Here is a 27,364-nt window from a genome sequence, read left to right on the forward strand (position 1 = left end):
AACTATAAAGAAAACAAAATGTGGATGCCCAAACTACTGAATGAAACAAGAACTGAAAGAGAGATAGTAGCAGTGAATCATGACTATTTAACTCTTCCTATGGTGGGGTTTTGGATTTTCTAATTTGAAACACAAGAGCAGCAGATTCTCCAATTTCAAGCTCAGTGGCACAAATGGGTGATACAAAATGGAAGGGATCAAAATAATGGGAATATCACGGTAGTAGCACCACCATGACTAAAACTGTACGTCTTCTGATAGCTGAGTATACTAGCACTTTGTAATACTATCACATGGGCTTCTATGGTCACTTTCTGGCCCATCATGAAAGAGCCTGGATTATTTTTTTAATAATAATTTATTCTAATGCATAATTTGTTCCAGGTGCTGGGGGTGGGGGGAGAATCTCATAAGTGAAGGCAGCTGTAGTCTCCCTATCTCAACTCTGAACTTCCATACTCTAAAAGGTTTAGATTACTTGTAATTTTAATCCAACTCAGAATTTCCTGGATGTTATACTTTGTTTACTATAACTAATGGTTTTAAAGGGAAATACACACACAAATCACTGACACATGCCTGCAACTTTAACTTAATCTTACCAAGTTTTTGTGTGAGATTAATAAATAAAACAATAATTAATGGAACAGTTAGGGGAAGAAACATAAAACCAGATTCTGTGCTACAGAGAGAGGAGCCAAATGTAGTTTGAAGGCATCTTTGTTCTGCTCATATTCTGGGCTGTTGTAGTTGCTGAAATGTAAGTTACTGTCCCAGGTGCCTACGTGCTGGAGTGAGGGCATTATGGCTACTCCAATTCCTGATTACCTCAGCGCCACCCCCTTATGCCCAGGCTTACAAAAGAGGGTGATGTAGGGAGAATTCTCCCTTGGCAGCTTGCAGTTCATTTACAGGCTTTACAGCCCTTATATGTTGACAGAGTGGTATACAGATGCCATGCAGTTCTTGCGGCAAATGGTGGCTGCAACCAATTAGGCCACTCCCAACCACAGGCCACTCTTTGAATCTACTCTAATTCATGGCCACAAAGTAACATTTCTGGAAGCCCCTAAGTGACACAGGTGCTTAAGTCCCATTTCTGAAAGTGATTTAGGAGACTAAATCACTTTTGAAAATGGGCCTGAAGCATCCATGTCACTTAGGTATTCCTGAAAATATTACCAACTACGTAGTCTCCTGCCCACCCAGATACAGAATGCTGGCTCAGACCACAAGCCAGCATGCTCTTCCCTTGTAGAGAGATCTAGAGCATTTTTGGCCAAACCTCGGCAGTCCATCTACATGCATCATTGTCTTGTGGAATTACTGAATTCATCCCTCCCTGAGATTGAGCCACAGTTTAAAGATGCCTGCACAAAAGCTGCAACATGCCTGGTTCTGTGACAAAGAAACCAGACAAATATAACAGCCTTAAAACCAAATCGAAAAGACATGTCATATACTAGTGAAGACAACTGATATCCACAGTAACCACAATAATGAGAAAAGTAGCGGTAATTCACTTAGCACTACTTCTCAGCACACTGAAGAGGAAAATGTGAGCTGACGACAGCAAGGGAAGCCAAATGGCCCCTGCACTCTCCATCCCTTAAGAAAAGGGAAGTTCCCAATGCCCCTTAAGGGAAAGCTATCAAGCAGCTCAATAAATATTTGGATTGTAATTGGCAAGAAGAGTGGAGCTCCTGGCATCCCTCTAAGATTTCCAAGCAAAGATGTCCTGGAGAATCACTATATGAAGGAGGCGGCAGGAAGGTCAGGACTGGGTAGAAAGGTTTCTTTGACTCTGACAAATTATTTTTTCTTTTAACACTGATTTTTAATTTCAGACTGTATAAACCCAACATATTGTTACGCTGGGGGTTGAGTGAAACCTCATTGAAGTTAGTGGATGTAACAGCAGCCCTTCATGCAGGACAAACATAAAAAAGCAATTAAGCTCCTGTGTGGTATAGATAGATGAAACAATAAGAGCCGCTACTCAAAACACAGACCACATGCGAGCCTGGAGGAGTTCAATCTTGTGGTCAGAGGAGTCTTCCCTGGGGTCTGAATGTAAATGCATGGGACTGGGTGTTGTTTGATGGAGCCATGTGTGTGACGGAGAAGGGGAAGAAACACCAGAGAAGGCAGCAAGGAAGCTTTCATAGCATGATTTTGAGAAAAAAAAATTAAGGAGTCAGCTGTTGGGTGGAAAGAGGCTTGGAACAGTGAAAAAAGACACTGTCTCCTATTGTTTGTTTCATACTCTGTTCAGGGACACAGAATTTTACATACATTCTTTGAAAACAAACAGGACTGCATCAAAGAAATACCTGCCTCAGGCATCGGTGTATCCCCCAAATGGAAACAATCTGAAAGATCCCGAATACTGGCTAACCACTCAGGTCAAAAGGGGTAAATATACCTTACTACAATACATTGATCTTAACAGGGTCCTTCTCAACACATCCTCATCGAGTCCTGGCCCCTCATCCTGGCTCCACAGATCTGTGAGCCATTAGTGATTATCTCTGAGAACTCCTGGAGGATGGGAGAGATCCCAGAGGACTACACAAAGGGCAAATATGTATCTATTAAAAAATGGGAATAAGGACAACCAAGGGAATTGCAGACCAGTCAGCTTAACTTTGGTACCCAGAAAGATAATGAAGGAAAAATATCAATTTGTAAGCACCTAGATGATGATAAGGTGATAAGTAACAGTCAATGTGGATTTTTCAAGAACAAAATCATGTCAAACCAACCTAATATGTTTCTTTGACAGGGTAACAAGCCTAGTGGATGGAGGGAAGCCGAAGACGTAATATAGCTCGACGTTAGTAAGACTTCTGATACTGTCTTACATGACCTTTTCATAAGCAAAGTAGAGAAATACAGCCTAGATTAACTAACAAAGTGGGCACATAACTGGTTGGAAAAGCGTACTCAGAGAGTAGTTATCAATGGTTCACAATCAAGTAGGAAGGGTATACTGAGTGGGGTCCAGCAGGAATCTGTTCTGGGTCTGGGTCTAGTCAATATCTTCATAAACGGTTTGGATAATGGCATAGAGAGTACACTTATAAAGTTTGCAGATGATACCAAACTGGAAGGGGTTGTAAGTGCTTTGAAGGACAGAATTAGAATTCAAAATGATCTTGACAAACTGAAGAAATGGTCTGAAATAAACAGCTTGAAATGCGATATGGACAAAAGCAAATTATTACACTTAGGCACAAATAATAAATTGCACCAATACAAAATGGGAAATGACTGCATAGGAAGAAGTACTGCAGAAAAGGATATGGGGGGTAATAGTGAATCACCAGCTAAATATGAGTCAATAATGCAATATTGTTGCAAAAGACTTAAATTGAAGAATTGTGTCCAGTTCTGGGCATCACACTTCAAGAAAGCTGTGGACAAATTGGAGAAAGTCCAGGGGAAAGCAACAAAAATGATTACAGGTATAGAAAACATGACCTATGAGGAAACGGGAGGGATAGCTCAGTGGTTTGAGCATTGGCCTGCTAAACCCAGGGTTGTGAGTTCAATCTGTGAAGGGGCCATTTAGGGATCTGGGGCAAAAATTGGGGATTGGTCCTGCTTTGAGCAGGGGGTTGGACTAAATGATCCTGATATTCCATGACTTCTATTCTAAGACTGAAGAAATTGGGTTTGGTTAGTCAGCAGAAGAGAAGACTGAAGGGGGACATGATAACAGTCTTTAAGGATGTAAAAGGTTGTTATAAAGAGGAGGGTGACAAATCATTCTCCTTAGCCACTGAGGATAGGAAAGTAGTAATGTCCTTAAATTGCAGCAAAGGAGATTTAGATGTTAGGAAAAACTTCCTAACTGTAAAGGTAGTAAAGCACTGGAACAAATAACATCAGGTGGTTATAGAATCTCAGTCATTGGAGGAACAGGTTAGACAAACACCTGTCAGGGATGGTCTAGATAATATTTAGTCCTGACTCAGAGCAGAGGACTGATGACCTATCAAGATCCATTTAAGTCCTGTATTTCTATGATTCTATGATAACAATGAATTTTGAAATAGACACAGAAACAAAGAATGTTAATAGCAAAGCAACCAATAAGATACACACCCTACTTACTATTCTCAGCCTGAGATTCAGGAGATAAGGGCTCAGTTCCCAGTTTTCACTGACTTCCTGTGTGACCTCAGACAAGTCAACTTATCTCTCTGAGCCCCAGTCCCCCATCTGAACATAGGAGATAACACTATTTTCCTTCTCCCATCCTTAGTCTGCCTTGTCTAGCCATTGTGGGCAGGACTATCACTTACTACGTATACGTACAGCCCCTAGCATAATAGGGCTCTGATCTTAGTTGAGAGCTCTAGGCACTATGACAACAATACTGTAATGTACTGCACTAAAAGGTGTCAGGCTCTAAGTGTGCCTTCTGCAGTTTACAATGAAAATGCTGGTACCCTTCTAATACTAAATTAAAACAAAGAATCCTAAATTATGAATTGGTGGCAGTACCTCTATATTAACATCCTATAACAGTTTTAAAAGATATTTAAAACAACTTTCATTTTTAATGCCCATATTTTTCAAAGTTAATATTGGCTGTCTCTACCATTCTACAATTTTTTAAATTCTAGAACATATTGTTTTTAAACTTTTAAAATGCACAAATAGAGTCTAATACACACTGCAGTTTAATTGGAGATGGGTCTGACCCACAAAATTTGGATCATGATCCAAAATTCTCAAAGTTCAAGAACCAGTATTTTGCTTCTGGCCTATATCTAATGTTGACAGAAAGTGAGCAAATGGAAGAATATACATTTCACACTTATTTTGTGGTAGAATTCCATGCAAACAACAAGAAAGTACCTTCTCTGAACAAAGTTATGTATATTTCCTCAAAAAGGCAAAATTGCTGGCAGAAGCATGAAGCCAAGGTATCAGTATGTTCTGATAAGCAAGTCTTTTCATATGGCAAATTGAGAATAGAACAGAAAGTGACACTAGGTACAGACAATTCACATTAAACTTTTTAAAGATCCAAAAAATCATTCTCAGAGATCTTCTATTTATTTTACAACCCTGTATACCATATGATCCATCAGCAAAGGTATTTATATTTGTGGTATGAGTTTGTACTAATGAAAACAACTTTTGCACAATATTCTGATACAAAACTGTACAGTAGAAAAATATCAGATTACAATCCTAGTTTCTAAATGTAGTTTCTGAATATCTTATTTTCAGATCTATAGCATATGAGAGCCCAGGAAAGGTTTCTTATCTAAGAAAGGTCTCAGTCTTTCTTCTTTTCCTTTCATGGTATCAAAAAAGAGCCTACCACATACAGATATTTACTATGGTAATGGTGAGATCCGGTCACTAAGACCCTCAACTGTTATTATAAGGCTGATTTGCTCATTGGAAATCACAAGTAGGTTCAAGCAGCTTAGTTAATTTGCATATTTTCTCATTTACACTGTGCACTCCCATTATTCAAAAAGAGAGAAAACCAGTTTGGTGAGTTTTGTTAGAACAAAAGGAGTCTTCATTTCATTATGGCAAATGGCAGTTACTCAAGCTTTCAGATTATTACAGTTCAATTCCCAAAGGTGATGAGGTGGGGAATAGAAAGATGGCATGCAAATAAGTATGGAAGCTTGAAAAGCTTCTTGTGCCTCCCCATGGACCAAGTTCAGTGCAAGTATTTCAAAAGCTCACAGGGGTCTAATGTTTTATGCATAAATAAGGTTCATTCAGTTAATATTGGCCTGTGAGATTTGAACACAGTGTGACAATGTTATTAGTGGGGGGAAAAGTGGGACTCCATGGATACCTCCTTCATCAGATGGCCTTGTTAATTCACTGCAGTAAGAAAGGCTAGGGTTTGTCTCAGAACCATCTGACTTTTCATCTCCCAAACTCATGCCAAAAGTACTGGTGGAATGGAAATGCTGTTTATTATAACGTCTTGCTTTTTCTACAAAGGGGAAAAGAATACTGCAGTAAACAGTTAGCTGACAGAAGAGCAAAACAGAACAAAACAAACAACACAGCAAATGATTTATGTAACAACAGCTTGAAGGTGAACTTTCTTCATTTGCACATTCATTTGGAACATCACTGGTTCAAAAAAGTTTGACTAGGACTTGAGTGGTTTGTATCCTGCCTCAAATGGTACAAAGAAGGTGCAGAAAGGAGGCCCAGGTGCAGAGATCCTAGGAAAAAACAGGCTGAAAAATGGAGCAGAGAAGAAAGATGGAAAAAAGCTGCAATTGAAAAATAAAGGCATTATTCCACCCCTGATATATACAAAAGTCTCTCAGATTAAAAAAAAAACGGGCGCATTTGCTTTTAAATTGGATCATTGTTGGAAAAAAACATGGCTTTAAATCACATGGGAAAAGGCCTGATATTCAAACTTATTCAAGCACAAACTCCATAAAATTGCTTGAGAAGTCTGCAAAGCCTCACACATGAAAGTGAGTGACCCATCTGTAAATTAAATGCTATTCTTTTTATAGACTCAATATACAAGTGATTCTAGACAATTTATATTGATTTTCAGTCCTTTAATTACTTAGCCCCAGATGGAAGGAGAGAGGGTGGAGAAAGTACTGTTTGGAAATATCAGTTTTTTCCCCCCAAATGTGGAAAACTTTGAGGAAGATTGATGTGAAAGAGAGCAAGAAATTTGGTGAGATAAATAATTTCTAACCAAAATTTCTATTTTTTACTAGGGTAGTGAATGCAACAAAAGGTGGCTGCATTTGCCTTTATTCTCTATAACTCATATGTGATCAGCTGACATGATGATTATTTCTATTACTATAATTAAGTTTCCATAAATGTTTCCCATAAAAAAGATTTTCTGGGATTTATAACTCAGTCAAGATAATTTTGTTCTAGCCTTTAACTTGCCTTATAGTCTCTCTGCCTAATAACACATTTTCTTTTGTAATTTTCATACAACATCAATTTGGAAACAGAAGTGTCCGCTAAAATGGCCATCTTTTTTTTTCACAGCAAGATAAATATAGTCTAGCTCACTGTATAGGTTAGGAGTTTAGCATCCTGACACGTCAGTAGTCACCACTGTATTTTAATTTTATGTATATTTTTAAAGAAGAAATTTAAAGATTTCAAATAGTGTGGCTGTAGGGCATGAAGGAAGCTTATGAAAATGTCGAGGATGCTTATAAAATGTGCTTATACTTCATCGATAGTCTCCTGGTAAACTGCTTGTAAAACTGATTTGGATTCAAACAAGAAATCTGGCCAGCTACTAGGACCTGACTCAAAGCCTACTAAAGACAACTGGAATGTTTCCAGTGGCTGTAATGGGCTTTAGATTAGGTCTCCTTAGCCTCTAATATGGTGTTTTAGGATCTTTATGGTTAGGTATTTTGAAAAAATAAAAACATAAAAATAGCAAAGAAAGATAATTTTAACCAGTTTTACACTTGGAAGAATCTATTTTAAATACATTTTTAATATTTAAAGAATTCCAAGCTTAAGAGCTCAAAAGACCAAGGGTGAAATCCCAGTCCTGCTGAAGTCAATGGCAAAACTGCCAGTTGTTTTCCATCACTAAATGTGAATTATTGTTAATAAACTGTCTGCAAATCAGCTTAAGTTCTTCTTTAAAAAAAAAACAAAAAAACACACTCTTGACCGCCCCTGCTTTCTTTATTAAGGTGAGTGGAAATACTTTTTAATCAAATTCAAAACGCTCTTTAAGCCCCTACCACTAGTAGAAAACAAGGCAATAATGGAACTCAGGCCATAATATTTGTTGCCTGTTTTTTCCCCTTTCCCCTAACCTCTGTCTACTTATCTGTCTATCCTCAGATTGTGCGCTACCTAAGAGCAGAGACTGGCCTTTCTTGAATGTTTGGAAAGCATAAAGCGCATTGCAGGTGCTTCTGTAAATAAACAAATGACGGGTGCAAGCAAATATAATACATTGTAACCCATAAACAAAAACTGCACAAGACCATGAAATTTATTTTATGAATCAAATCCTCCTGTATCTTTGAAGTTTTAGTGAAATCCAGTTATCTGGAAATCAGGACAAGAGACTTCACTACTATTGGACTTACTATGGTTTTAACTGTAACTGAAAACAGTAATTCTAGTTTAAGATAAATGCCTTCACTGTTTCTTAGTGGTGTGTGAGAATATAGTTATAATTTCCTTTAATACACTCATTTTAAAAGTAGAATGGTTGTAAAATGAAAAAATACAACATATGGCTGTCATATTGACCTGAAAAATTGATACAACAGCTTCATTAAAAAGCGGATTTGGGGAAAACTCAAGATAGAAGCAATACCAGAAAGTATACGCAGACTCCTAGACTGAATACTGTCTTCCAGAGGATCAATGTCGAAGATGGAGCCAGGATCTGTGCGCCAGACTTTGAGGTCTTTTCCCAAAAGAAAGAAATGATAAGACAGACAAGAAGTGAAGGAAATAAAAGCATGAGAACAAGAAGTTTTAAAATGACAGGGATTGCCTTGATCTAGACATTAATGGAAAGATCTAGACATTCCTAGACAAGAAAGCATTTGTTTCTTAGGGCACAGGCCACATCTTACCCCATAATATCCCAAAGCACTGCTGGACCACAACTTATTAATTTAGTAACAATTTTAACCATAAGGCTTTTCCTCAAAATTCTATACAGAAATCATTACAAACTTTGCAGTTCACCACCCTTTATTGGATAGCTTAGAATAGAGGTCTACAGATTAAAAGGTTACATTTTATATGAAGACTTCATTTATAAACAATGTATGAAAGATTAAAATGATTAAAAGCTGTTTTACTAAATGACTACTCAATAGTTATAGAGTTCCACAGATCAAAAGGTTGCTTATAATCATGTATATATAACCATCTATAAAACCTTCTGTCGATAGGCTTACCCCAATCTGTAAAATGTACTGCTTGTGGCTGTAACATGCTTATCGAATCTACTAATCATTTCAAAAATCAAATCTTGATACTAAGTGTGACCAAGTAAAACATGGATCTATCAGATAACAGAGAAAAAGGCAAATTGTACATTCATTCATTCATGTCTTCTTGCTAGACAAGCCATCTGCAGGATCTAGTGGATCCCAATATGCTGGATGAGATTAAATGAATTTGGCCCTGTTGCTGTTGGGGAGTGGAATCAGGCTAATGTATAAGTCGGTAGGTGAAGCAGTCCCTGGGGACCCCAAATATGTGGCATCCCAAGTGTTTTATTGGATTGCTTATGCCAGATCCCTGCAACTGGTGTCACAGCAAGAGCAGGCACAGCCAAAAAAACAAGGTCCACAGCCTGGGGCTGGATTCATTGTGTGCGCTACGTGTTATCTGCTACAGCCTTGCGTTCTAGCATAGTACTAGCTCCTGCAGACAAGATGAATGGAAAGCCAATGTACGGTCATTTAGCCCTAGCAATGACCATTTGAACATCTATGTAAAGCACAAACAGGCTTGAAGGAGGAAGTGAATTGGTGAGTCCCCTATTTTTCACACTTTACTGTGCATTTCTAAATAAAAAACATGAAAACTACGTAAGGACTTCAGTATACAAACCATTTAATTATTACATTGATTTTGTGCTCCTGTGTAGTCTGCAACAATGTATATAGAACAAGAACCTTGCAACTCACTTCATCAGCTGGGGCACTTCAGCTTCATTGTGGCCTCTTTCCAACTGAAAATATTGCTGTTGGGTGTTTACCTATATGAGCTGCAAAGACCCCCTTTACTTCACCAGTCCATAGACAGATCAGAATTTGGTGGCTGGGGCTGTGAAATAGCCCATTTATTTCAATGGTTTTGGACTGTCCTATTATGCGTAACATAAAATTCCATTTTCTAGAGCAGAGTTGTTAATTTTGGCATTGTTCAGGCACTGGAAAAAGTTGTTAGGGCCCCACTGATTACACTTAGAGAGCCCACCAAATAGGTTCTAATAAGGAAGTGTTACTCCCTACCTGAATGAACATTTATCAGTTAGGGTTAACTTAAAGAGAGTCATGGCTGGTATCTTCTTTGACCCTGCAATCTTTTCCAGGTGCCAAGGACATCCCCTGAAGAAGGAGTTCTTTGATTCTGTTTAAGCAAGTCTATATGATTGCAGGTCACTTGAGAAAGACATTAACTGAAATATTAGTAAATGTAAAGCTCTCAAGTTTGTCATGGGCTATTTCTGTTAAATAATTGTTGTTTTTTGCTTTCACTTTTTGAAAAAAAAGATGTGTTTCTTTATTTTTTCTTTTATTAAAGGACTTCTACTTGACAAATCGTACAGAAGTGCTAACTTTTTCACAATAAGTTATTTATAAGCGGGGAAGTTTATGTTCTGAGAGATGAGCTCAGTTATGAGTGACTGGAGTACATGCCACTGAGCCCTTCTGTCATACTCATGGTTGCATAAGTGAATTACACATACACAAAACAAAAATAAAGCTTACAATGCAGCACTGGCTGGGTTTTAAAACGTGTGCTGAATAAGATGTTTTGAACCACACGTATGTGTGAGCTCTTCTACTCCTAGCTGACTACCTTGCTTCTAGGTTTGGAAGTCAGGTGGTTGTTCTGGCTTTGGGGTCTCCATGGCAGGTCAATGATTCCTCTGACTAGGTTGTGTTGCCCTAGTACCAGGATGTGCAAGGCCTTCACAGTCTGGAAAGCTTTCTTCCACTGAGTAGAGCTCTGTCACTCCCCGTTATAAAATTCTCTATGATAGAAGGCCATGTCTTCTTAGTCTCCATTCAATTCTATCATAAATTACCCTTGTTATTAGGTAAAGAAGTCTCTAGAATGAACACCTTGGGGATTCTTGTGGCCTGTATTTGTGCCAGGCAGAGCAGATGAGAAAATAGGATAACCAGAAAGAGAAAAATGAATAAAGCAAGGTTCTCTTCCCCTTTCTCATTACATTTTTGCTAACTTTTAGGATTTAGATTTTCTTTTTTCAGTTTGAGCAAATATTAGTTGATATGAAAATTCAGAGAGCCCAGCTGAACTTAAGACTTCAAAATGTTATGGCCCAGAGAGCTACTGTGTCCATTTCCTTCTCTCTGACCACTTATGGCCTTAACCTGAACAATCCTTTAGAGCAGCTGTTCTTGAGCTGTGGCCTACCTGAAGAGCTACTGGCAAGCCAGAGAATGAGATGTTGTCAGAACAGTGCAAAATGCTAGGACCAAGTGTACCACTCTTATGCAGCATTCCCAAGACATTATAGGTAGGGAGGGGAGGTGATTGATGAAGGGGGTCCTTTCCTTATGAACTGATCTGCAGAATTTAAATCTTGGAGAACCATTGCGTTAGAGGGATACACATTTATTCAAACTGAAGAACACTGTAGCCCTAGATCTCTCTTGAACAGTGATGCCAGTTACATCAATGTTCAAGTTAAAGAAAAACTGCATTGACTATTTATAGCATCTTACAAAGTTAGGTAGCAAATGAGAACATATCCCCCCAGCTTCTAGAAATACCTTACTGTTTCAGATCTTCATAATATTAATAGGTTTCAGAGTAGCAGCCGTGTTAGTCTGTATTTGCAAAAAGAAAAGGAGTACTTGTGGCACCTTAGAGACTAACCAATTTATTTGAGCATAAGCTTTTGTGAGCTACAGCTCACTTTAGTCTCTAAGGTGCGACAAGTACTCCTTTTCTTTTTGCATAATATTAATGATTTAATTAGAAGCTGCCATTGTACTGATACTTCAGTACAAGTTTCACACTGGAAAATGCAGACTAGGAATGAAAGCATTGACTACTATTTGAATTCATAGGAGAGGTGGTTCTACTTCTAAATAAAAAAATAGAATTTATACCTTAAAACAAATGACTGCCTCCCCATGCATTCCAAGGGTGAAGCTGAATTCTCTCAGGGCTAACCTACAGCAGACTGTCAATAGCAGTTTTCTACTGGATTATTTATTTGCATTAAATATGATAAAGTCTCAAATATAATAATTTACTCTTTGTAGTTAGATGTAGTGATTAGAATACCTTTTATATTACTCTGCAATTTTCCTCTTCTTATGGCTTTGTAAAGCTAGTATCTAGTTTTTCATTTTAACATTTGATTACTTAATGTTCTCATTACTTTGAAGCTGATAAGGTTGATTACAATTACCCATTCTGCCTGACAATTATTCTCTGAAACCCCAATTCTGACCCTTAATTTTAATTTAAAAGAAAAAAAACTCACAAAATAATGAATTGAGGAAGAGTGTATAGTGACTAATAAGGTAAGCTAATGATATTTAACACCATCATCACAATGGGAGGCAAGTAAAATGAAAAAAGGGGATATTTTTCTTGGTTATAAGGAGAAGGAGAAGCAGAGCCTTTTATCTTCACACAGATCTCTGGACAGCAACATTATTTAAGAACTTACCAACAATTATTCCGGGTCTTCTATCCATTTCAACTATATGTGGATGCACTCCCTTATATGCAGCATCACTCACAACCTGGGTGTTTTTTCTCACCCGTTCTGTCACAGGATCATCCACCACTGGTGTAAAACCTCTGCCCTTTGTCTTCTCAAAATCTTCATGATATTTCACCTGGAAAAGAATAGGAATGTTTTTACCCCCAGCAGTGACTGATATTAACCCATCTGAATTACGCTAAAATTAGCAAACACTATTTCATAATGAGCAATTTTATTCCTTGATTTTTGCACCATAATAATATCATAGAAACAAGAGATGGAAAAGACCTGACTGGTGGTCCAGTCCATCTCCTTGATATGCTTTCATTACATACTTGTTACCATTTAAAAAAAAACAGCACTACTCTTTCCATCATGCATTAACTCAAGCTCCTGAGCGTCTTCACGCAATGATGCTGACCGATATATCTAACCATGCAAACATCCCTGTGATATTAGGACAGAGTTCTTAAGGATCTTTTAAAAAGTAATTTAATTCATTAGGAATTTTGCTGACATGCACAGTTTTATATAAAAGATATACTCCCTCCTCTGACTTTTCTTGTTAAGCACCAGTTGGTTGTATAAAGATAGAAATTATGGGCAATTAAGCTGTTCCTATGCAGCCTGCTTTCCAAAAAGGGACAGAAGAGTAGAAAAAATATTACATACCAATCCTTGGAACAAAACTGATATGAGTAAGTGTTATAAAGGCAGTATCCCCGATTATGCATTATTTTATTTTTTAAAAAGACTATTAATCAGTGATGTTTTTAATATGTATATACACACATACACACACACACACACTCAACACAATTAATTTCAAGACTCAAGTCACACACAATCCAGGAACATGCACAGGCACAAAGTGGTGTGTGTCACCTAATCCAGTCAAACTGTGGGATGCTCAAACAGTGAGGAACAGCCTGAATTTTTTTTTTTAAAAGCCAGACAATCAACTGTTAGAAAGCCATTTATTAGTATTTTGACAATATTCATTACATTCATATGCAGTTAGCAACCCCTCTCTCCCTTGAATGGCATAAGAGAAAACAGTTTCCATACTTTAGTACAGTGTTTAATTAGTTACCTAGATTAATGACGGGTAAACGCCAATGTACAGTCAAGTGTCATTCCTTAGTATAGTCTAGTTATTTGAAGAATGTACCCTACCATTGAGATGATGTTTTGTGTTTTTCTGACATGCCTTAGCTCAGGTGTGTCAAGAATCACACTAGGTCTACCTTTCATCTGCTTCTGATCACTGCTGTACTTGACCTGCAAAACAGCAACGACAGTACACATGAAGCATTCATTTACATTGAAAGACACAGCAAATATGAATCCTCACAATAATGGCATTTCCAAATCATTTTATACTTTTTCCATTCCCTCCTCTTTCACAGCTGTTGTTTGTTTGTTTTTTAAATCTAGCCTGCAGATAGAGCAGGGGACTTGAAATGGCAAATGGACACATTCATTCCATTGGCCACTCATTCAAAAATCCAGTAGTGCCTGAAAGTCAAACTTCTTGACTGTTCAGTGAAATATGTGAAATAGGTCATGACTAACTTCTTACTAGACAAAGTGAACATTACAAAAAATACCATCATAACTGGCTCTCTTAAAAGTATTAGCGTTTGTGCTCAGAACTGAATATGGAGACTGAACTACCAGATCTTCCCGAGATAATTCCTATATCTTTCCTCCAGCAGGGATAGAGCATGGTGTAAGAACCAGAGAATTGATCCCCTTATATTCAGGAGATCCTCTCGGGGCTGCATATGCCAGTTCTATGCCCAGACTTTGCCAGAAGTGCAGGTGCAAAATGGCTGCAACACATCTGAGGATCATCTTGGTACATTTAGAGAATGAGCATTTATGCCCTATGTGTTGCGTGTGCATCAGTCGCCATTACTATCTACAATGTTACCTTGTGCCTAATTAATATTGCTGTGGTATTCTATATACATAGCATACTGAATGCCAGGGATACCACAGTAACATTAATTACTTGCAAATAGCAATTGTCAAGTTTTTAATACAGCAAATGTAACTGTTTCTAGTTGGAAAGAGGGAGTCAATTAGCATAGACTTCTGTGTCATTCCAGTAGACTGGAGTACTTTCACTAATGGACACACTCATCTTAGTCTTCATTTCTGAACCATAACATGCAGATTGCACGCAAATATATATCATGTTAGATATATCCATGCACTTACACTCAAAGGTATCTCCTCTCAAAGCATGTGTACAAATCTATTATAATATGCTTTTATACTGAGAGGATAATAAAATATAAGCCCAACTATTCAGCAGATGAATGAATTTAGTATTTTATGTCTGTTTAATAATCCTTGAGCAATCCACAGTATAAACTACAGCATAGTCTCTAAAGATTTATTACGCCATGGTTGTTTTAAATAAATGTGCTTTAACAGTATACAATAAAAATTTGAAGTGTAACTGTCTTTCTTGATACCAACATATTTATCTTGCATCATATAATTACTGCCAGTGCATTTCATTACATCTCTGAGCCACTGCTCATTAGTATGGCCGAGCATTTAACAAGGCAATTTTGGGGAAGTCTTTGTAAAAAAGATCTTAGTTTGCAGGAATAATGATAAAAATAATTAAAACTCACGAGTACATTTTTGTGATAAAGAAATTAAATATCTCAGAACCAGGTATCTAAATTACATTTGTTCTTACATTTTAAGGGCATCTTGTGGACACTTGGATCAACAGTTATTGTTCCTTTGCCTCTTACGTAGTCTCTCTGACAGACCCAACCTCCTTTACTCTTTCTCCGATAAACACTATCTAAGTTTTAGGATGTTCTTTACTATCACCTCTTGTCCAATACCTGCTCTAGATGAAATCCTGACATCCGTGAAGTTAATTAGAGTTCTGCCACTGATGTCTTTGGGGCCAGGATTTCACCCCTTGTGTTCTGGTGCTTGTTGCCTTGTTCCCTGCATGTTGCCTGACTGGTTGTTTCTGTCTCTATGCCACTTTGGCTAATTCCCTGCTCTCTAATAGCCTCATCTAAAGTTTATTCAAATGTTTACTCATTCATCTGTTCTCTCAAACACTTAGAAAACTTCATAATGATAAAAAAGTTAATGGCCAGTTAAAAACAGAAACAAAAAAACTTGAACATAATGAATCATGAAATTCAAGACAAATATACAGCCTTACTCATTGATATTAAGGCAATAGGATCCCTTTTGGACCAGTCATCTCTGATATGGACAAAGCACAACACAATGCAACATGGAACAGAAACCCATGTTCAAGTTTCCATGGTTTGAATCACAAAAAGCTGAACTTGCACTGAGTTTAGAATTCTCATTCTTTTTTTCCTTTACCCTTGGGGAACGGATAGCTCAGTGGTCTGAGCACTGGCCTGCTAAACCCAGGATTGTGAGTTCAATCCTTGTGGGGGCCATTTAGGGATCTAAGACAAAAATTGGGGACTGGTCCTGCTTTGAGCAGGGGGTTGGACTAGATGACCTCCTGAGGTCCCTTCTAACCCTGAGATTCTATGACTAAGTTTACTTCTGAAGCTTGGTAACAAGAGACTAAGATTACTCAAACAGAATTCAGATTGACATAGGACAACTTTCTCCTTGTATAGCACTGCCCCAGATATCCACTTACGTTTTGTGTAATAGTAATTATGGGAAGCATGGGTAATTTTGTTGCCCCTGGTGGTACGTGCAGTATATATTTTCAAAGATTAAGAATTCACCTTCAAACGAATGATGCAATGGGATGCATTTATCACATCAAATTTAAATTGAAAAGCATACCATTGTTATGAAAATAAACAGCAAAAAGATTCAAACAACTTGCCGAGCTGATATTGTCTTGATTCTTCTTGACTCTCTCCATCTCAGGAGTGACACTCACAGAAGTAGCTTTGGCAGGCTGCCCTTTATAGTGAACCTATTATTTCACATAATAAAAATGGTATATACAATTTCAATAAAATGATGTTACATTACATTAAAACATGATTTAAAAGATCATCCGGGAAACAAATCAAAGGATAAACTGCATTTGAAATTTATTAAGGCTTATAAAACTTGATTCTTGAAAAATAACCTTGAATTCTTCCTATAGATTTTTATTATTTATGTACTTGTGTGTACATACACACAGAAACACTCTGTACACCAATTAATAACTTGGCATTTACCATACTAAAGTTTACCGTATTTATGGTACTCCCTCCACTTAGAATGGGGCATACCACAAATACTGCAGAACATTCAATTAGAGCAAGTGGTAATTGTCAAGATTTTAATGGCACCCACTGTATAAAAAAAACCCAAACCAACGAACCCATAGATCACATAAAGGATACATCCATGTTCCAAATTGTATTCACTATTTCCATTGCTGATTATCCAGGGGTTATGGAGTACACAGGGGAGTATGACAGAGAGCACAAGGGAACAGAGAATTTAAATCAATTGTCAAAATCACACGTCTATTTAAATGCATGTTGCATTTTTTTAATTAAAGTAAGTACACATCTAAAGGTAATGCATTAAACTCATGCATGTTCAGTGTTGTACCAATGTGCAAAAGGGGCAAACAGGGTGACCTGAGAAACTATAGGCTAGTTAGCCTAATATCAACCCTGGGCAAAATCATGGTGAAGATGATGTGCAACACAATCAGTAAAGAATTAAAACTTGGTAGAATAATTAATGCCAATCAGCATGGATTTATAGAAAACAGGTTTGCCAAACAAACTTATTATTTTTTGATGAGATCACAGATTTGGTTGATAAAGGTAACTGTTTTGATATAATATACTTATACTTCTGTAAGGTATGTGATTTAGTCCTAGATGACATTCTGATAAAAAATATTAGCACTATACAAAATCAATGTAGCCTATATTAAATGAATTAAAAACTGATTAACAGAGAAATCGCAAAAAATAATTGTAAATGGGGATTCATCATCCAATGGGGATGTTTCTACTGTGGTCCTTAGGGAACCTGTTCTTGGCCCAAAGCTGTTCAATACTTTTATTACCAAAGATCTGGAAGAAAATATAAAATCATTACTGATTAAATCTGCATATTACACACAAAATGGTGGAATGGTGAACAATGATGTGGACAAGTCAGTTGTACAGACTGACCTGGATCATTTGGTAAGATCTAATTTGAATAATGTTCATTTTAACACAACCAAATACATGGTCATACATCTAGGAACAAAGAGTGTTCCAGATGGGGGAGCTGTAAATTGGAAAGCAGGTATTCTAAAAATGACATAGGGGTCATGATAGATAACCAGCTGAACATGAGCACCTAGAGCAATGCCATAATGAAATGGCATTGATCCTTAGATATATAAGTAGGGGGAAATCAAGTTGGATTAGGAAGGCAGTTTACTTCTGTATACAGCATTAGTAAAACCATTACTGGAATACTATATCTGGTGATCACACTTCAAAAAGGATGTTGAAAACCTGAAAAGGGTTCAGAAAAGTGCTACAAGAATGATTAGAGGTCTGGAAATCAAAAAATAATAGCAAGAGACTAAAGAAGATAAATCTATTTAGTTTATCCAAGAAAAGGTTAGAAGTGACTTGATCATAGCCTGCAAGTACCTACACACAGGGAAGATATTTCTGATAACAGACAGCTCTTTAATCTAGTAGAAAAAAGTATAAGAAGATCTAAAGCTAGATGAAGATGAAGCTAGATACATTCAGACTAGAAATAAGGCACAGATTTTTAACAGAGAGAGCTACTAACCATATATATAACAACAATTTATATATGGATGTGGTGGATTTTCTGTCACTTGAAATCTTTAACTGAAGACTGGTTGCCTGACTAAAAGATATGCCCTAGATCAAAGAGAAGTTATGGGCTTGATGCAGAAATACCTGTGTGAGGTTCTTTGTCTTGTGTTATGCAGGAGGTCAGACCAGAGGATCAAAACAGTCCCTTCTGGTCTTAAAATCTATGAATCTATGAAATCAGCTAACTTCTAGAAGGTGAGGATGGATACTTTGGCTAAAGGTATAAATGGAGGGAAATTGGAGCCAAACACACTCACATTTCCTCATTGCCTTTGCTGCAGTCACCTTTGATTTAGTTGGCTCTAACCCTCAAAATCTCTGGGTGGGAATCCCACTGCATGAGCAGCTCCATTACGTCACACTCCCTTTGGGAGTCCAGCTGAGCAGGGTGGCCAGCTTGTTTTTGAAGGCAGATCAGAAAGGATGAAAACAGTGCTTCAGGAATGTGAGGATGGTGAAGTATGCTAACTAAATGCCCTGCTTTACGCATCTTTCTGCCCAGCAGTAGAATTTTGAGGTGGTCTTTTTTGTCATTGGATACCAGTTTGGGGCAGCTTTTTGAGGGGAAGGAAGGGGGACAAAGGAGGGATTAATTGGAGTCCACACTTAATTGTTTTATAGAAATCTATAGATCAGATGATTATGTGAGGGAAAAAATTAAATTAAATTAAAAATTAAAGCAACTTCCCAAGCTGACAATTTCTTGATTCTTCTTGACTCTTTCCATCTCAGGGGTGACAGTCACCGGTGTAGCTTTGCAACGCTGCTCTTTGTACTGAACCTGGTAAACAGGGTATTAGAAATTATACAGAGAGCTCCAAGTAACAAAAGTATTGTGCTCTGTTAATAGAAATTAAAGAATAATGTAAAGCAATTTACTAGAAAATATCATTAATCAATGAACATACACTTCTATCCAAATGGTACTTAATCCTGATCCTTTTGCAAATTCTCAAATTCACATATCAAGTGTATAATGTTATTTTGATATGAGTAGGTAATTCCCATTAACGTTAATCAAAGCTCAACACTGAGAGAAGATTATATAGTTAAATCGTTAAATAGTCTTTTTGACAAAGTAGAATTAATGCAAACATCATGGATTTATTCACTTAGAACCAAGACATTCAATAAAACAGAGAAAATACAGTATAATGACAGTAATGAATAAGGGTCGCACATTGCTAATATTCTTCTGGTTTTCCTTAACTCTCCTTATTTCTGGGGGATCCGAAATTGCTGTGGCATGCTTCATTTCTTCTTTGTATTTTATCTGAACAATGGATATTTAAAAAATAGTTACTAACTTAAAGGAGACCTAGAAAAGCCCAACAAACATTTTGTAATCCTTCTCCTATGGGTAATGCACAATTAGACCTTACATAGCCATATTACAGATTGGAACTACAAAATTTTAAAGAATAATCATATTTATTATTTTTCTAAACAGTAATCATTCGGATTCCTGGTCCACATGGGTGGGATCAGATCTTACGGAACCCAGCACAGGGCTCATGTGGCAGCCCTGGGCTGTTTGGCCAAGTCCAGTGTGAAAGATGAACCCCATGGCATTGGCTAATTTAAAGGCTGCTTTCCATGGGGTGCGCCATCTTGAGGGTGGTGGAAGTGATAGAATCCCCTACAATAACCAGCGTATCCCGCCCTAGTCTGTCTTAGCTGGTTAGGATAGCACCCAATGGCCTGCATCAGAATCTTAACCACACAAATCAAAGTTAGATGAGATGTGATGAAGAAAAAAAGTCGTCACAGGAAAATATAAATTTTCCAAAAATAAATGAAAATTGCCTACCTGCTCTTACGTTTCTATGTAATGTAGTATTTGGTGTTGCATACTATATCAGTATAACAGGGTGATGGGCTGGATGCTTGGGGACAGCCAACCCAAATTACTGAAGGAATTGCTCCAGCCCACCTTTGCAGCATTAACGGCTGGGTGGGGCCTGATGGAAGACGGCAGATACCCCCTATTAAGAGCAGCAGGAAGCTGCAGTGAAGGGGAGAAAGGCTCCTGCAGAGATGACCATGACAGCAGGGAAATTGAAAAGTCAGATCCAGGAGGCTGAACTCCAGCCAGGAAAAGCCTGGGAGTGACTGCTGAATTTGGAACAAGCTTCAGGAATAAGAGACAGAAACCGTGAAGTGGGGCTTTGAGGGCCAGCATGTACCCTGAGGGTTGAATAAATTGGACCCCCCAGAAGAGAAGTGTTTTAAATGATTTTGGGTTGTATTTTTGAGTTACTGAGGAACTGTGACCAAGGAACCTCTTTATGCCAACTAGCAGAGGGCACAGCGGGACATAGAGTTTTACAGGGATGCCCTGGGTCAAGTGTATGCGCAATAATTCACCCTATGGTGTCAGGTAAGGTCTTTCCCAACAGCCAATAGCTCACTGGTTATTGTAACCCTTGTAAAATGTAGGTACAGATAACATTTAAGAACTTATGTATCTATACTGAAAATTATGTTCTTAAAGCCTTGAAGTTTAAGGGAGGTGACATACCTCGAACAGGTTCTGTTTAGGCGGGGTATATTAGATGCTTATCTCTCTGACTGGTCATTGTGTATTGTGTGTCTCATGATGTAAGTCTATTTGCATACTGAGCCACCAGCTAATCAAGACTGCAAAATCAACAGGAGATTGCAAAATCTATAGGAAGTAACACACAGCTGGAGAATGTCCAGTTTATTAATACAGATGAAAGGACTGTTTTGATATACCAGGGCTGCAAAGAGATATACAGTGCACTTTACCTAGGGGACAAGCTGGCAGTGTGTTTTGTCTCAGGAAAGAAGGATCATGGCCAGGCCTGGCTGAAAAACACTGGAAGGACTTTGGGGTGAACTTTGCTCAATATCACATGAAAGTACCTAGTTATATAAGTCTAGGTTCTAGAATGCATGTTATGATTTGATTTTATATGTAACCATTTGTTTCCAATATTTCTACTTGCTATCGTTTGAATCTCTCCTCTTTGTTAAATAGCTTTTGTTTGTTTTCACTATACACAGATTCAAGTGCTATGTGTTAAGCAGAGCAGTGATCTGAGGTGAACCTAGCAAGCTGATGTTTACTGCTTCTTTGGGGGCAGCAGATCTGTGAATATTGTGAATGTCCAGTGGACATGGAGCTGGAGATTCCAGGCAGACGGTGGAGTGTGCCTACCACTACTTGCAGAGAGACAGCTGGGCCTGCCAGGCCTAAAGGGGAGTGCTTGTGTTGCCTGAGGCTGGTGGAGTTGGAGAGCTGACCCACAGCAGCCACAGACAAGGGTTCCTCATGCTAGGGGCAGGTGATAGCAAGGGTACCCCTGGGAGGTGTCACAGGAACCAAGAGGGGAAACAGAAGCTGAGTGCTGCAGAGTGATCTCTGGCCACGGGGGGAGGGCACAGTAAACAGCTGACCCTGTGATCAGTAAAGACTGAAATTCTAGAACAATAGATGTTAAAAAATACCCTATTTCCTATGAGAAGCAGATATAAAAAGTACCATACCTCCTGCTATGACTATTACTTGCAACAGTTTGCTTTTCATAAAGAAGTGTTCAGTTGCGAGAGATGTCATGTAATTGACCACATTTTTAAGAGTGAGCCCAGCGGTCAGTGTGCAAAAATGCACAGACACATGTAGGATACAAACAAATTTATTTGAGCATAAGCTGTAGCTCATGAAAGCTTATGCTCAAATAAATTGGTTAGTCTCTAAGGTGCCACAAGTACTCCTTTTCTTTTTGTGAATACAGACTAACATGGCTGCTACTCTGAAACATGTACGATACACTTGCCTTTTCTTATTTGGTGATAGCTGACCTCAAATCTTTCTCCAAATTACCACATTTTTAAACTTCTAACTGAAGAGTACATCCTGTTTCTAAGAAGCTGCTATTTTGATAGCTGACTTTCAAATGGTGGTTGGCATGCCTAAGATTCTCAAGCAGCCATAGCTAAACAATCTCATTTAAAGGACCAATCTCATCAGCTCCACATGTACAACTTGTCTTCAACAGGCCATAAATGCTCAGTTTTCTCCCAAAGCCTCTTCTGGCTTAGTATACCAAACAACCAGCTAAAGGGTATGAGCTTTGCAACAACTTTTAAGGAGAGAAATGTTTTGTTAATAAGACATTTTTCTAAGTTGCAGGTTGTAGCTGGAATTTATTCTAAGTCAGCAATAGCGAATATGGTTAAGGTGTTTGGGTTTTTTTGAAAGATGAAATCCTGTCATCATATATTTAATTTTAAAAAGATCTATTTCCCATTAGTGATGACACATCCAAATTAAACATTACTTTTGGAGTCGTGTAGCCCCGATAGTATGTTAATGTAGAGCCTTAAATCTGGGAAATCTGATGGAGTAGCATTTGAATAAGGTGAAAGATAGGAAAAGGTAATATTTATAATAAACAAAATGAAAAAAAAATTGACCACTCTTTGCTCTGGGGAAGGACAGATAATGTTGCTAACACTTACTGAACTAATATTCTGCTGATTTTTCTTTACTCGTTCAATCTCAGGAGTCTCGTTGACTGCTGTGCCAGAGCCTACTCCCTTCTTATAAAACACCTTCATATACAAAAAGAAAAAAATAATTATGAGCCACTTATGAATGCAAGCACCAGTTCTCATAAAAAAGACTGAGGCAATTTTCCAAGTTCTAACCTTGTTTGACTATAACTCAGGAAAAGCAAATATTTTAATTTTTCAAAGATCAGCTCAATTATCACTAACATTAATAAAGGTCAGCTATCTTTCTTTACCTTTTAACTTCCACAGATAAGGCAGGTAATCTATCATCATCCTTTTGATCTCAATTTCTTACAGGTTTTGTATTGATCATTTTAATTTAAATAATAATAATAATAAGAGATTTTAGACCAGAATCTGCACATGCTTACACATGTAACATTAAGTTCAAGTAATCTCAATGGAAATCAATGGAAAGACTCACAAAAATAAGCATCTGCAAGATCATGGCTTTATGTTGCCTCTTTCAACTAAAACTTGGATCTAGCAAAAAGTAAAATCCCATCTCTTGTCCAATGTAACATAAAACCATTGAACTAATATTTTTAAGTCGAATGTATTTTGTAACAGGGTTTCTTCTAGTTTTAGACCACAACCATATGACAAAACTTATACTTACAATGGTGCCACTCCAGGTTTCTGCTCCTTTTTATACACAGTTTGTAATAAAGCTATCTTCAGGGGTTGATAAAAAAAAATCTTAGGTTAAAAATAATTGTCTTGGTGAGGGTAGCACTGATGATTTAGTAATTCAAAATATTAGTGTTAAGTCTAGCAAAGACAGGTGTTCTTTCTAAAAGAAATAGGGGTATGGTCTTTGCCATTGCAAAACTATGCATATGGTTGAAGGACAATTAATTGAATACTCCCATTTTATGCCAGGACACAAGAGAGCTCATTTCACACTGAACATATGTGAAAAATCACTTCTAAAAGCAGAACTGCTGCTACTCACTGAACTGATGTTTTTCTGAGTATTCTTAATCCTCTCAATTTCTGGAGTATCTGGTACGGTACAGTAGTTACAGAGCATCTTCCCTGCTTCATCTTTGTACATTTTCTGAAAAACACCATTTTACCATGTGCATATCATCTCTGCTTATGGCTAGAACATCCAAAATGTGTATTCACTCTGATAACGTAAAAGCGCGTTAAAAGGATTGTAAACAATTTAATCCCAATTAACAGCTCCTTTACCCTGCCAGAGTGGTGTAAAGGAGCCTTAGGCCTAGTCTACTCTAGGAAATTAGGTTGATATAACTAGGTCGCTTAGGGGGTGTGAAAAATCCACACCTCTAAGCAATGCAGTTAAACCAACCTAACCCCCAGTGTAGACAGCTCTAGGTGGATAGGAGAATTTTCCTGTTGACCTAGCTTCCACCTCTTGGAGGGTGGAGTACCTACGCTGATGGGAGAACCCCTCCCACGGGCATAGCTAATGTCTTCACTGAAACACAACAGCAGTGCAGCTGCAGTGTTTTAAGTGTAAACAAGCACTTAGTGTAAATGAAACTCAGGCCCTAAAACTTTAGTTCCACATGTGGCTTCCACATGTAAATATATTTAATATTAGTATGGATTCCTCTAATTAATAAGAGGTAATGCAGCATGCACTGCATAATGTGTGCCTAGGGCACACTCTTATGAGACATGAAAACACTTAATTAACCTTCATTCTATACTCACCTGGCTTGCAATTTCAGAAGCTCTTTTGGCCCGTTGTATCTCAGGAGTATCTGTGCCCACTTGCATCCCCTTCCCTTTAATTTCAGTCTCCAGATCTTTCTTGTATTCTTTCTGCAAAAGCCCATAACTTCAATAATTCTGAGATCTACAATACTCCTAACCTTTAGTGTAGGTTCTGTAGCTCCTGTAATCTGTGTGCTATCTTCAGAGCTATTCTTGTAACACTCATTGGATTCCAAACAATAGGCTGTAAGTGAGCAATCTAATTGTTGGTTTTTTGCAAGCTATGCTTAGTTCAGTCAACTTTCAACATGACTTATATATGTGTGTGTGTGTGTGTGTGAGAAACCCTTTTGGGGTTTAGAGAACATGGCCCCTTTACATTTTTTCCCGGGGCGGGGGGGAAGTGCTGATTGTTCCAGAAGGAGGAAGTGCTGTTCTGGGAGAGGGAGCAACAGAGAGAAAGAGAGAGAAGGGAGAATGACATGTGTGTGTCTGGAGCTCCAGACAGAAGGGCTGCAGAAAGCTGGCCCTCACGAGAGAAGGAGCCAAGAACCTGCCTGCCTGAAGCCTGGGAGGGTCAGAGCAGCCAACTGGGGACACCCCAGGATAGGAGCCAGGAGGAGCACTGTGCCAGGGAGGAATCACCCGAGAAGGACAAATTGGAGCCAGACCGAGTATCACTACTGCCCAGAGCTGCATGGGACTGTGAATACTGGAGCTTGTGACTTTGCATTGGGAATAAGGAGGGAGGCTGTTAGCTAGTTAAGAGGGGAGGTTGATGCCCTGAGTGGCTTTGCAGAGAGTGGCAGATGAGGGCACCAGAGGGGTTTGTTGAGGAAAGTTCACTGGTGCGGACGATGACTGGGAGCACCCAAGACTCACCAATGGACTGGAACTTTGTCCAGGACTCCTGAACTCTGTGTGCAGACACATTGCTGGGTGTCTGCCCTTTCAAACTGTGCTACCGCTGGGCCTGTGGGGCCTTGAGTTGATTGCAACCTTGTTTTACTGCTCACCCTATATTTCCCCCGTTGTTTTTCTCCTCTCATCCCTCTGTAAATAAATATTTCCCTTTCCTATATTCGTTGTACTTTTCAAATGAGGGTGTGTTCACTCTGGGAGGTTTGGAACAGGTGCCCCTGGGGTGGAAGGGACTTTCCCAACTGCATTCCTGTGCATGCCTTCTCTTGGCCAGAGCTGCCTGCAGAGCAGAGTCCATCTTGCCCACAAGGGCGCTAAAGTTACATATATTTAGAAGTCTTATTGTATTTTACTTTAAATATAAGGTATATGTTTCATTCTGTACCCACCTGGCTTGCAATTTTAGAAGCTTTCTTGGCTCTTTGTATCTCAGGGGTATCCGTGCCCACTCGCATCCCCTTCCCTTTAATTTCCGTTTCTAGGTCTTTCTTGTATTCTTTCTGTGAAGAATAAGATTGGCAATACTCAGATGTACAACAGCTAAAGCTTTATATGGATCCTGCTTTCATCTGTGTGGCTTCGTTGAATAGAATCCTTATAACACCAAATGGCTTTTATATTAACAGCATTCGCTCTGTGGGGTCTACCTACAGTATATCTATACTCTACTTGTTGCCAGCTTAAAACATCCTTTTAAGAATACAGTTATCTAAAATTGCATGCAGTCTTTTATCTCAGTCTCTCTCTTCTATTTTCATAGTCCTGATTGGAGGCCTGTGTAGATATGAATCACTTCCTCTGACTGTGCAAGATCAAGGCTGCTGGGCCTTAAGCATTTTCCCTATCTCTGCATCCATTTATCATCTAGTCCTAGCCAAACAAGCAGCGCTCTATTTTAGGGCCCAGAAACTAGTCAAGGTAGCAGGTGCAGCTCCTGATCATGGTGCTGATGATGCTAGTAACTAATGCAACTCTCACGTTTTCCCAAAAGTTGGAATGTGTCACTCCGAACTCTAATCAGTTCATGACCATAAATTTTGTGAAACCTAACACATTTGATTCATTACTGTGCTGATCTGTCACAAAGCAGAATTCTTAATAAAGGTAGCTTATTATATTCTGTTGAATTAAAAGCTTTCACCAAATACTATACTAACCTGGCTTGCAATTTCAGAAGCTTTCGTGGCCCGTTGTATCTCAGGGGTATCTGTGCCCACTTGCATGCCCCTCCCTTTAATTTCAGTCTCCAGGTCTTTCTTGTATTCTTTCTGTGAAGATACAGTTTCAGACAATCAGGTGTATTATAACCACATAGTTATGGGCCAGATTTTCAAACTAGATCTCCATTTTTGTAGACACAACCTTAAGCTTGAAATGTACTGCCAGGAAACCAAACTGTAGGAGCAAAATTTTGGGAGCTATTTCACCACAAGTTAAAAACTGCAGCCATAAAAATATGGTCTGAAAATCAAGACATATAAATAGCAGTGACTATCTTCCAAAGAATTTTTACAAACTCTGTGGAATCTAATGTACCAAGCTGTGTGTGGTGTCTTCCCAACAGAAGTATAATCTGCCTTTAAGAAAATAATTTATATATGAAAGGTCTGTGGTAGAAATTTAATGAGGTACAGAGGTGTTTCCAGTGAGCTCTTGTAGCAAGAAAGTTGTAATTTACTAATTTGATATAAGGTGTTTGCTGAAACACACCCATTAGACAAATGGCAATACTTACATACATGATCTTTGGTTTTTCAATTCTATAAATTATAAATATCTGGTAATCATAAATGGCAATGACTATTTCATCTTCATCACACCCAAAGAATACACATCCCTCATTCATAAGCAAATGCAATTAAAATATTGAGACACTGCATATAATGGTTTCAGTTCTACTGTTTGATAAAAG

At 38.2% G+C, this 27,364-nt stretch overlaps 1 protein-coding gene across 14 annotated transcripts in view; it reads right to left on the bottom strand.

The window, feature by feature from the left end:
- The window catches only part of NEBL (nebulette), a 427,388-nt gene that overhangs the window by 49,709 nt on the left and 350,315 nt on the right, over window positions 1–27,364 (bottom strand). For 10 of the 14 annotated variants that reach the window (XM_073334197.1, XM_073334194.1, XM_073334192.1 and 7 more), the window contains 9 exons: window positions 26,610–26,720; window positions 25,842–25,952; window positions 24,529–24,639; window positions 23,798–23,902; window positions 22,789–22,881; window positions 19,481–19,573; window positions 18,988–19,081; window positions 16,323–16,414; window positions 12,597–13,738 (listed from right to left, as the gene is read on the bottom strand). In XM_073334197.1, coding sequence (XP_073190298.1) covers window positions 13,598–13,738; window positions 16,323–16,414; window positions 18,988–19,081; window positions 19,481–19,573; window positions 22,789–22,881; window positions 23,798–23,902; window positions 24,529–24,639; window positions 25,842–25,952; window positions 26,610–26,720 — 951 coding nt within the window. In that variant the 3' untranslated portion in view covers window positions 12,597–13,597. The other 4 variants (XM_073334199.1, XM_073334187.1, XM_073334200.1 and 1 more) reach the window with 4 other exon arrangements.

The sequence above is a fragment of the Lepidochelys kempii genome, chromosome 2 (assembly GCF_965140265.1).
Source record: "Lepidochelys kempii isolate rLepKem1 chromosome 2, rLepKem1.hap2, whole genome shotgun sequence".
NCBI classification, from domain to species: domain Eukaryota; kingdom Metazoa; phylum Chordata; order Testudines; family Cheloniidae; genus Lepidochelys; species Lepidochelys kempii.